Here is a 12,726-nt window from a genome sequence, read left to right on the forward strand (position 1 = left end):
CTTGTTACCTTTATGAAAACCGCAGGTTTCGGCCTCCCAATTTATATCCATATAGTTGAAGTCCCAGATAATTACCTCTTTGTGATTTGCCGCTTCATTTATTTGCTTCAGTAATAGATTTTCAGCAGCTTTTGTTATATTTGGAGATCTATAAAAAGCCCTCATAAGGATTTTATCATTGTTTTTCTTTCCATACCCATAGACACACCACATGTTCATCTCCCTCACATATATCCTCCCATGCAGGCCTTAAACAGGATTTTACAAAAGACAAACCCCTCCCCCTTTCTAGTTTTTACGATCCCTTCTGAACAGACTGTAACCCTGTAAGTTCACCGCCTAGTCGCAGCTTTCATCCAACCAGGTCTTAGTTATTCCCACTATGTCATAGTCTTCCTTAGAAATTATTACTTGCAGTTCCTCAATTTATTGGTGCCCATATAGTTTAGAAGGTTTTAGTTATTTTACTTTTTTGTATTTTTTACGGGAAACATCCCAGCTGGTGGACAATTCATTGATACGACCATCCAGCTTCTTCCATTCCAATCATGCGTCCCTCTCAGACTCTGTTACTGGACAAAATCTCTTCAATTGTGTCAGAGGCATGTTTAGTGTTCAACAAGCTCTACCCACAAGTAGGCGATGAGAACCTTTTTATAGGCCAAGGGTGGAACCACTTTTAGGGCCTCAGGTGACAAGACTGTTCATCTAATCACACAATTCTAATAATTTGTATATCTACCTAAGCTGTAACTGCATGCAGAGTTTTGTAGCAAAATATCAAATCCTTCTAGGTGCTTGATTTTTTTTCCCCACAAAGTGCATAATGTTGATGTTGCCCTTTGTGAGATTTGAAGGGTTGCAGCATAGCAAGGCAACAATGCTAACCACTGAGCCACAGTCATTGAATTTTCTGATTTCTGTTTTAAGTAAAACTAGATCAATGTTAAAAAAAAAACGCTACTGGGAACAAGCCCTTATTTGTTCCAGTGTAAAAACTGAAATATAACAGAACTGAATTAAACTGAAAGCAGTTTTTTGAAAAACCCAATTTAGTCAACGGGGATTTAAATGAGACGTTACAGTTTTTATTCCATTTTTCTTACCCGCCTCCCTGTCACCTCACCTAACAGCAGCATAACTTACTTTATGGTTCCTTAGTTTATGGCTCTTTTACTATAAAAAAAAAAGTAGGATGAAATAGGGGAATAAATGTATTTCCAACATTTTTGGGGTTTTTATTTTTACATCATTCACTGTGCTGTAAAAATTACATTAGCTGTATCCCGCTGGTCAGTACAAATACAAAGATGCTAAATTTATACCGTTTTGAATTACTATTAATTTTAAAAACTGCATTAAGTCAGATTTTATAGTAGCACATTGAGGGCTCATGTCCACGGGCAAAAGAAGAATTAATCCGCAGCGGATTTTAACTCTGCTCCTGCCCGCGGATCCGCACCCCATAGGGATGCATTTGACCACCCGCCGGTAGATAAATACCTGCGGATGGTCAATAAAAGTGATTTTTTTTAAAATGGAGCATAAAAAAATCTGGACCATGCTCCATTTTCGTGCGGGTCTCCCGCGGGGACGGCTCCCGCGGGCTTCTATTGAAGCCTATGGAAGCCGTCCAGATCCGCGGGAGACTTAAAATAAGAATTAACTCACCCGCAGCGGGCCGGGAGGGTCTTCTCTTCCTCACGGCCGGATCTTTCTTGCTTCGGCTCGGCGGATGTGCCCGGCGCATGCGCGTGGCACGCCGGCGACGTGGCGCCGGCGTTCCGAGTTCATCTGCCGGCCGAAAAAGATCCGGCCGTGAGGAAGAGAAGACCCTCCCGGCCCGCTGCGGGTGAGTTAATTCTGTTAAATTCCTATTTTCAGCGCTCATGTCCGTGGGGCAGGAGGGACCCGCTGCAGATTCTCCATGTAGAATCCGTAGCGGGCCTGATTTTCCCCGTGGACATGAGGCCTAATACAGTAGGAAGTACAAGCTCAATAATGCTTTTCCCATTTGTCTACAGAACAAGAAGAGCGCACCCGTGAACAAGTCGAACAGTGGCGCCAGTGGCATTATGATGGACTGTCTCCATCCTACCTTTACCAACGTCACAACATTTAAGAACTATAGAATAAATGTATATACAATTTTTATTCAATAACTCACTAATAAAATTCTGCTATAGCTCAGCAGTATTAGTAGCCAAAAAGGATAGGTTGTATAATCTTTGCTGGTTTGTTGCTTACATGCAGATTGTCTTGTTGTAAATTTGTTCCTTTACCAGTGCTCCTGCATGAAAACGTTTGCCAACAGTTCAACGCTTTCTATCATATCATAATGGAACATAGTTGGGGAAGTCATAGCATCTGTGTGGGTGGGTGTTTAGAAGCAATGTTTAAATGTAAAGAGTTCAAAAACGGTCAACTCAAATAAAAGTTGTAAATACAATATTCAGCGATATGTTATTACCATTCAGTAGATTTTTCGCACCTTAGTTACAAATATAAGCCAGAGAAAACACGTCACATGAGATCAAACCTGGTCATGGTAACGCACAAAGAAAAAAAAAAGCTTAAAGGGGTTGTCCCGCGCCGAAACGGGTTTTTTTTTTTTTTCAACCCCCCCCCCCCCCCCCCCCCCGTTCGGCGCGAGACAACCCCGATGCAGGGACTTAAAAAAAAACCAGCACAGCGCTTACCTGAATCCCCGCGCTCCGGTGACTTCTATACTTACCGGTGAAGATGGCCGCCGGGATCTTCTTCCTCCGTGGACCGCAGCTCTTCTGTGCGGTCCATTGCCGATTCCAGCCTCCTGATTGGCTGGAATCGGCACGTGACGGGGCGGAGCTACACGGAGCCCCATTGAGAAGAGCAGAAGACCCGGACTGCGCAAGCACGTCTAATTTGGCCATTAGACGGCGAAAATTAGACGGCAACCATGGAGACGAGGACGCCAGCAACGGAGCAGGTAAGTGAAAAACTTTTTATAACTTCTGTATGGCTCATAATTAATGCACAATGTACATTACAAAGTGCATTATTATGGCCATACAGAAGTGTATAGACCCACTTGCTGCCGCGGGACAACCCCTTTAAGAACCTCAAACACTTTCTCGCAAAGCCTGCAGCATTACACTAGAAGGACGTGATCTCATGAAATAGTCGTGCATCACAAGAATCACTGTAAAGATGTTAGAGGTCTTCTGCATTGTCAAGGTAATAAAATTCTAAGTACAGCACCAATCGGGCCCACCCCACTTGCCCCGTTGCCGGCGGTAAGAAGAGACACCACACGGAGGTCTGGTATAGTTTCTCACACGGGACATGGCTCTCTGCCGTGCTTTATTACAGATTACATGAGATCTTATACCCTTTGTCCCATCACCAGCAAGGGGTGATGGGCTCATAACCATATATGGGAAGTCCAGATTTCCGGCCTGAGACAGTGAAAACAGCCGTTATCTTGATATGGCGCCTCTGGCTTATGTACAGAAAATCACGTATTCAATTAACTCCAGTGCAAAGAATCACCCACTCAATTCTAAGAAAACGGCCAAGCATGCATTCTCCATATATGGGAAGTCCGGATTTCCGGCCTGGGACAGTGAAAGTTATGTACATTTGAACATCTTGATATTGCGCTTCTGGGAAAACAGCCAAGTACGTGTCCTTCGTCCGATTCTTCTTTGCTGTGTTTAAAGATACATTTTGTCTTCGCCTGGCAAGGCCTCTTGGCATATCTGATGTAAGGCGACATATAAGTTTTTTCTCATTTGGAATTGAATAGAACTTGCATATAGGTATAAAGCATAAAAAACATATGGCAATATATACATATACCCTCACAAACCCCCCTAAAAAACTTAATATGGAGATCAAGTACCAGGCCTTGCACTCTTCCTCGGTCGCCTCTCCCTTGCGTCAGGGTTTCTCCACTGCCCGTAAGTTCCTACTCCTAAAAGGGGAGGATCCCTACCTCACCTCAGAAGGAGGCCATGGATTCCCTGGGCTTATTTCCGGGCATCCATACCCTCTATCTGTACGAGTTAACACCCCGCAGGGTGTGCCCTCGCCGGAACCTAAGGTCTTCTGCACTGTCCCTAGGCATATGGGAATTCCACTGACAGTCCATCTTAGGAGACCGGGGCAGGCATAGTACTAGTGCATTTCTCCATTCTTCTGGTAACGTATCTGGTTGGCATTATCGGAACTGGCTCTTCATCTTTTTCAAACAAGGGAAATTTTGGTGTCACATTGTCCAGTCCCTTACTCATACTCTTTTTGATCAAAGGGATAATACACATACAGGAAGTTACATACCCCACCTCTTTCTGCTAAAATCATATCCAGGGCCACTCTATTTTGGAACGCGATAGATGCAATGGGCCCTAATTGGTCAGCTAACCCTTGTAAAGCATCTCTGGTGTAGTTTACAAACCTCTGCTGATTGTAATAGATATAATTCATCCAATCTACATTATTATTAACAGTGACAATAGCAAAAAAGGACTCAAAACCTGCTTTAACCTGATCTCTAGAATTAAATTAATCTGGCACCCCCCTTGGCACTCCTATTGCATCTATGTGTACATGTGGATTAAAGTTACCACCTGGAGCGTCAACTTCTCTCTTAGCACGATGCGGTGTTGGATTCTCACCCTCAGTGTAGTCTTCATATTGCACTTTTGATTGTATTAATTTGTTCTGAAACAGGGGGCTAGTGTACAGTAGTCAAAGGTGTGTGTTAGAGGAATTGTACCACATTATAGCATGTAAAGGATATGCAGGATCATTAGTTTTTTCAGTGCGAAGTGTGGATCCAAGTGGGCTTTCCTTCGAGCTTGACTGCAGTTGGGGTGGTGAGCAACATCTGGTAGGGACATTCAAACAGGGTTTCTCTCTCAAACTTTTTTACATAGACCCTGTCACCTGGTTTCAGATTGTGACACTCATCTGTAGGACCTGGGAGAAAAGCAGAGACTGCAGAATACATTATTGACAATTCCTTGGAGAGGCCTATGACAAAATTAACAAGAAAATCATTTCCCAAACTCGGCCACTGTGGCATGTATCCTCCTAAGAAAAAGAAAAACTAATGGAAGACACTCAATTCAAAATTTGACCCAAAGCAGAGATGATGTGTTGCATTATTTCACCTGTGAAGTTTGTACCTTTGTTTGACTCAATCACTTCCGGTGCCCCGTATCTGCGGATTATCTCATTCATGAGCTTCTGTGCGGTTACCTGCCTATTTACTTTGGTAACAGAGTAGGCCTCCAACCTGAAAAACATCAACAACAACAAGCACATATTCATGCTTCCCAACAAGTAGGAGCTGAGTGTAGCCAATTTTCAATCCCTGAAATGGGTAGAGTGGTCTAGGCAAGTGTGATGTGGCAAATTTACTTCTGCCCTGTTGCTTTACGGCAAAGATCATGCAAAATTGGACAAATGATGATGCAGCAGCTACAGAAAACCAAGGAGCCACCCGTCCTCGTTCAAGCATCGACATCATTGCTGCTTTGAGAGGTGCGTCTTTCTGTGCGTCAGCTGGGCCATCATGGGGCACAGGGACTATGGTAAGCAAGTTCTGTTGACTGTTCACCATATGCCGTCCCTTTTTAGTCCATTTTTCCTTTTCTTCCTTGCTGGCTCGTAACTGTAAAGTCTTTAGCATATCAAAGTCCAAATTTTTATCGAAGTCCAAGTTTTTATCAAAGTCCAAAGTTATTATCAAAGTCCAAATTTATTATCAAAGTCCAAGTTTTGTCAAATTCTTCTTTTCTTCCACGGCTTGAGGGCCGCTGCTTTTGCTGTGTGGTCTGTGATGGCGTTGCCTCTCGCTTCTCTGGTGTAGGAATTGGTGTGAGCTTTCCACCTTGTCAGGTAGAAGTAGGGTCTCCATGAGACCCTGCACTGTTGCATCATTCTTAATTGGCTGTCCTGCTGAGGTAAAAAACTGTCTGGCCTTCTACCACTCTACACGCCTCAGCGAGTGCCTTTAGTTCCGCTTCTTGTACTGCGACATGCGGAGGCATTCTGCTTTTAGGACATCTTGTTGTGTAACCACTGCATATCCAGTGTGGAGTCGTCAATCACTCTGGTATCATCTATAAAAAACAACTCAAAATATGCATTGTTAATAAGGGCTTTCAGTAACTTTTTTTTTAAACTTAAATTTTCTTGTTGCATCACTGCTGGACAATCAGGCTGGTATTTTATTTCAAAAAGATCAGAACCTTGTTGCAAAAAATTTAAAAAATGGCTTGCAAAAAATTTAAAAATGGCTGACTTGCAATACCTAGATCACCTATGCCTTCTCCTCCCCCCCTTTGAAACAGGGCACTCAATTGGAACAAGAGTACTCGGTTTCAAGGTAGTATAATATTGTAAAATGATTTGATGGAAGCAGATAAGGCCTGTAAAATGTTAGCACCAATAACAGACATGAGTTACATCGGGGCAGAATAATCTACAAAACATCTACTAATATTGGAAATGTGAGATCCCTTTAAGTGAATTCATTATTAGTCTGTTCCTGCCTGCAATGTCTTATCAAATCTGAGACAGGAGAAAAAACAAAACAAAAACTTTTACTAGCTGCTCAAGCTCCTCACCCCCTCCCTTGTCGAGAAGAGGGATGAAACATTACGTACTATTACATCATCTAGCTCCACCCCTTCGATATTGGCTCCGTGCGTCTTTTTTCAGAACTCATTTCAGCTTAACAGTCCAAGCATCCACATCACAACCAAGCAAAGTCCCATGCATGGGGAGGACTTTTATCCCCAGTCATTACCTGCATCACACATTCCACACAGCCCGAACACGGGTCACTAACTCTCATCCATCCATGCGCTCAAGTCTGCTCCGTCACCCCCTTTGAAGGTGTACCAGTACATACAGATGCACAGACAAAAAAAAGTTTGACAAACAAACATACATCAGTTGAAAAACATTGAGGTGAGTGCTATAATGTACATGATTCTACTGAGATGAGATTGTGAATGAGCGCTATTTATGACAAATTATGTGAAAAAAGTTTGCTGAGTGACTGAGACATTCTATCTTTCTTATCTACTGAAGCTATTATATGTTATATTAAACGCTGAAGTGTTTTAGAATCTGTGGGTATTTTTCAGCCCCCCCTTGTCTCTCTTTCTCTGTATTTGACCCTGAGCTGAGAGTCAAGTCTGAAAGCCCCCACCTTTTTAAAACAAACTGTTATCTCTCTACGAATATGAAACAGACTGAATTGTTTTAGCGTAAACTATTGCCTGCATTTGAACTCATAATTAACACATATCCTGAGACCTTGCAACATTCATTTTCAACCCCTGTATAAGTAAGAATATACCTTAGAAATTGCTATATTTCCTGTCTACTAAGACTATAATTAATTAAATTCATTTCAATTCATTTTAAGCAAGCAGAGATATTTTCCAGGGTCAGTATTTCATTTTCTCTCGCTGTTATCTTCCGACCTTGAAAACTAAACACAAGCTCGCAGCTACATGTCAACAAACCCTTCTCCCCTGAAAGCAAGCTCAGTTAACTATTTGCACATACAGTATATACATATATACACACATATATATCTCTATTATCTATCTTGTATTATACACCTTTTCTTCTTTCTCTCTACCAACAAATCACATGCATTGTAACTTTCTTCTCGACTTGCTTGTTCCTCATACTTCTCTCCCCTACCTAACTGCCAATATAACCTTCAATAGACACTCTCCTGACGCCCTCTTGATCACTTACTGTACTTTTCAACATTTCACTTACGGATACTTTCTTAAACAAATAATGTGTACATACCTAACTTTCTCTGACTGTCTCTCTCTCCTTGCCAACAAATCACATGTTTTATAACCTTCTGCTCGCCTTTGCTTGTTACTTCAGCACTTTCTAGCAACCCTTGGTCTTCCAAGGCACCTCTCGGTCCTAAAGACCTCCCTCCCAGACACCATTTTTTGTAATCTACCGTGCGGGTCGATGTCACACATTTTCATAAGTTTTCTTACAGTTTACAGATTGGAACTCTCCTCCACCAATTCATCCGCACGGCGGCAGCCCTTGAGGGGCTCTATCTTCTTTAATAAGATTTTACGCATATTAGAACATCAACAACAATAATAACACGCTCCATAGAGTGCATCCCTCTTAATTTTCAAATTGTCAGCCCCTTATATACCGGCGAAACAACCGAGGGTCCCTTCTCTTTATGGAACCAGCCTCATAAAATGCATCTCTCTGAAATCAAATCGTTAGCCCCATATATAAGGCAAAACAACCGAGAGTCCCTTTTTCTATGAGACTTATCTCATAGAGTGCATCTCCTCCTCAGCTAAACCATTAACTAACTAAACTAAAACCGAGGGTCCCTTCTTCTATGAGACAAAATAAAAAGTAAGAGGAAAAAAAATTCTGCAGATACAACAATCTCCACTATTATTAAAACGTTAAAACTTCAAAGTACAAATAGACTACAGACTAGTTTCTGGGTGACCGATTGGTGCGCATATCACGGTCAGTGGTCCATGACGGCAAACCCGGAGCCCACACGAGTTACCGTGTAGAACTCTTAACCCAACCCGTCTGGTCACAAACCACAGATAGTCAGTCCTGCTGCAAAACTCTCAGCGTAAAACACAACATAAATATATGCCGGTCTTACCTGGAGTTGTGAGTTGATCAGGCTCGGTTTGCAGCAGGACGGTTTCTCCGCGGCATGGATCCGGGTGGAATGCGTTGTAAGCTCCGGTTTTACCGTCCCTGTTCGGGCGCCATTTGTCAAGGTAATAAAATTCTAAGTACAGCACCAATCGGGCCCACCCCACTTGCCCCGTTGCCGGCGGTAAGAAGAGACACCACACGGAGGTCTGGTATAGTTTCTCACACGGGACATGGCTCTCTGCCGTGCTTTATTACAGATTACATGAGATCTTATACCCTTTGTCCCATCACCAGCAAGGGGTGATGGGCTCATAATCATATATGGGAAGTCCGGATTTTCGGCCTGAGACAGTGAAAACAGCCGTTATCTTGATATGGCGCCTCTGGCTTATGTACAGAAAATCACGTATTCAATTAACTCCAGTGCAAAGAATCACCCACTCAATTCTAAGAAAACGGCCAAGCATGCATTCTCCATATATGGGAAGTCCGGATTTCCGGCCTGGGACAGTGAAAGTTATGTACATTTGAACATCTTGATATTGCGCTTCTGGGAAAACAGCCAAGTACGTGTCCTTCGTCCGATTCTTCTTTGCTGTGTTTAAAGATACATTTTGTCTTCGCCTGGCAAGGCCTCTTGGCATATCTGATGTAAGGCGACATATAAGTTTTTTCTCATTTGGAATTGAATAGAACTTGCATATAGGTATAAAGCATAAAAAACATATGGCAATATATACATATACCCTCACAGCATGACTTGATAGAAGATCCAAATACTTCACACACCATGCAGATCCTGTGCTTTTAAGAGTTTGAATTGGAGCATTTCTGGAACAGTTCTCAAATCATAAAATTTACAAGAGAGATTTTTAATTTTTTTTAAAGAAATATAAAACGTGTGATACATTATACACTGAACGAACACTATTGGGAACAGACAGACGGTCTGACATCTTGTGATCAGTAACATGGCGGTACCATATAATGGCCATGTCACCATCTGTTCTCAGATAATGTGCTGCCCTCTCCGCTGTGTAGCAGATGGCAACATTTGGCAGTTATGGGTAAACATGATGACTTTAATCCTGGGCAGATTGCTGGTGCCCTGAGGTGAGGTGCCAGTATTTCTTAAACAGTCGCACTTGTTTGCTGTTCCTGACTCACAGTATCAAGTACCAAGAGTTGTTAAACCATGGACAGACATCCAACAAAAGATCACACAATGCCAATCCACATGTGGTTGACTCTAGAGGCGATCAGGTGGCACATCTGGTATCTCAAAAACAACATGCCACAGTTGACCAACTGACCCAGCAGTACAACAGTGGGGAAGTTAGACAAAATTTCCACAATGACTATGCAACATACCTTGTGTCGACTGGGATTCAATAGCTGAAGGCTGACAAGCGTGCCCCTGATGACCATGCATCATAGCCACCACCACCTCAGGCAAGCCGAGGAACGACATCAATGGGCCTTGGATACAGGATAGACGCTCGTCTGGAGTGACAAGTCCTGTTTTCTGCTGAACCATATGGATGGTCAAATCCGCATCTAGCGTAAACAGCATGAAGCTGTATCCCATGAGGGTAACGTTTAGGTTCAACAGGCCAGTGCTGGCAGTGTGATGGTCTGGGGAATGCTTTCCTGGCATAGTCAAGAAACGTACAGAAGAACAGTAAAAAACAAAGTCCCTCTATAGGTGTAAAGGAGTAGATGTAATGGACAATTACCAGCTGCTGGCGATACTGCCTTCTCTAAGCACTGAGATCCTATCTCTGATAAGGTTCAAATGGAGCAAAGCCCAGTCCGTCCAGCCAAGACGACAGCAATGCCTCATTTGTGAATGACTCAATGTTTTAAATATCTTGGTTTTTCCATTGCTATGCACCAGTTTACTTTTGCAATAAAAAGTCCTGTCAAGTCAGCAGAGTCTTGCAGCCATCTTTGTGCAATCACTTGCCTAGCAAGCAATAGCATATGTGCTATGGCTAATTTAAAGGGTTCATCCGTAGGTAAATCAACATACCATAAGTCATACATAAAAAGGTATCAGGCTAAGGCTGGGCTCACAAGACCATATGGTAAAACACTGCGTTTTACCATGGTAGGAAACTATGTATCCCTGCGTATTGTTGGGTTTTGACTCACATATGCTTGCACATGCACAGCGTATTTTACACGCACTGTCCTGAACTGGTTTCCTGTTTTTTTTTTCAATTTCCTTCTCATGTCTCTGAGCAACATACATAAAAACCACCACAGACATGCTATGTAATTGCATGTACACTGCGTTTCAAATGCATCCATCGAGAATAGGGTTCTTACACCCACTACACGGTTGACTACAACATGCTTTAAGTGCATAACACTCAAATATACGCAAGTGTGAGTAGAACTATGAAAAATCAATGTACTTTCATTGACGCAATTTACCGCATATTATGCAATACAAATATGTTCATGTGAGCCGGCATAAGACATATGCCATACTCAGATCCCACCAATTCCGCAATCCCCCCCCCCCCCAAAAAAAAAAACGCTCAAATTTGTGGACACAACCACATCATATGTAGTAAGCCCACACTATGTATCCTACAACAATGGCACATAGGAGGAGCTCATATGCCTATGTTGTGTAAGAACAGAGGGATACGATCTACCCTGAGGAGCATATAGATATATGATAACCTATGAGTCTTGCTATTTGACAATTGTGGAACCTTATGTAGAAGGTAATTTCACTGTCGCTCCTGTAAATGGCCCAGGTCTGTCTCCCACCTCCCTCAACGGTGCTAGTTCATGCACTTTAGTACTGATAGAGTTTAGAAAGCAGCCCTGCTGAAGATTCCACGTACCCTAGATTTTATAGTACAGCATTGTTCACCACATTAAAAGTGAAGCTGGATCTCTTTACACGTTCCTTATCCAAGGCGTACCGCAGTTGTAGATACTGGTAAAGCTGAGCAAGAGGCAGATCGAATTCCAAGCATAAATCTGAGAATTGCCTCGGCACACCCCTCAACAAAGAATATAATTGAAGTGGCGTATGCCCTTGAATTTCCAATGCCCAAATCCCTCTAAAAGTGTCTGCTTCCTGCATCCAGGGGGTCTCCAAGATCGATGTAAATGGAACAGACCTTGTGGAAATTGTTCCCCAATTTCTGAAAGCTGTGTTCACCCAAAAATGTAAACCAACCAGTTATTGAGCAGGTGCGCCCCACGCACGCCGTCATACGCAGTCTTGCTGTGTTTTCTGTTTATATTTCCTGCAGTGGCGCTTCCCAATGGCGGGTATACATGCCGCCCATGCACAATGTAATTGCGTATGCAAGTAGTTGATTATGCACCCACGGAGAACGGCCTCTCATGTGCAGTATGAGGCAAAATAGAACACACTTTTAGGCTCGCGTTTTACACAATACCTTCATGCAAATGTGGGAAATGTGAGAGGAACTGTGCAAGGCGAATTACAGCGTATTACACGCACAGTGCACACACAAATACTTGGCAATCTTACACTTCTGTGAGTCTGGCCTAAGAGTGGAGTTGGCAGTTACAAGCTTTTCATAAATAGATCGTACTTTGTTCTCAGTAAGATACCAAGTAATCTTGTAGATATGATACCTTTTAATGGCTAACAAAAATACATCAATGCTAAAGCGAGCTTTCAGTGATATCTCGTCCCCTTCCTCAGGCTAATGAATGAAACTAGTTAGGATGGCACATAATTCTAACATACAGATGCAGAGGGGAGGGGAACACACTACTCGATCTAAATAAATGTTCACACACAGAGATTTGAAAACACACAAGACAGTCTGAGCAGAGAGACAAACACTAAATTAGTTTACTACACTGACTTGAAGTTGCCCTTCAGTATGATAACTCACCTGCTCTCACCTTTTCAAACCTTTTTTCATATTACTTTGGAATAAGAATTGGTTGACCCTATTATGGTAATAAATGGAAGTTTTCCCATAAATAAAGCTACTACATCCATCTGTTGAATTTGACAAGAATCTCAGACACTTCAACACC

The 12,726-nt window shown here is 42.5% G+C and overlaps 1 protein-coding gene across 1 annotated transcript in view; it reads left to right on the plus strand.

The window, feature by feature from the left end:
* Positions 1-2,449, plus strand: part of UCMA (upper zone of growth plate and cartilage matrix associated) — a 35,078-nt gene extending 32,629 nt beyond the window's left edge. Inside the window, exon 5 of the mRNA XM_066589911.1 lies at positions 2,025-2,449. Within this exon, the coding sequence (XP_066446008.1) occupies positions 2,025-2,122 (98 nt within the window). The 3' untranslated portion in view covers positions 2,123-2,449. The remainder of the gene's footprint in view (positions 1-2,024) is intronic.
* Positions 2,450-12,726: the final 10,277 nt, after the last annotated feature.

Source organism: Eleutherodactylus coqui, chromosome 2 (assembly GCF_035609145.1).
Source record: "Eleutherodactylus coqui strain aEleCoq1 chromosome 2, aEleCoq1.hap1, whole genome shotgun sequence".
Taxonomy (NCBI): domain Eukaryota; kingdom Metazoa; phylum Chordata; class Amphibia; order Anura; family Eleutherodactylidae; genus Eleutherodactylus; species Eleutherodactylus coqui.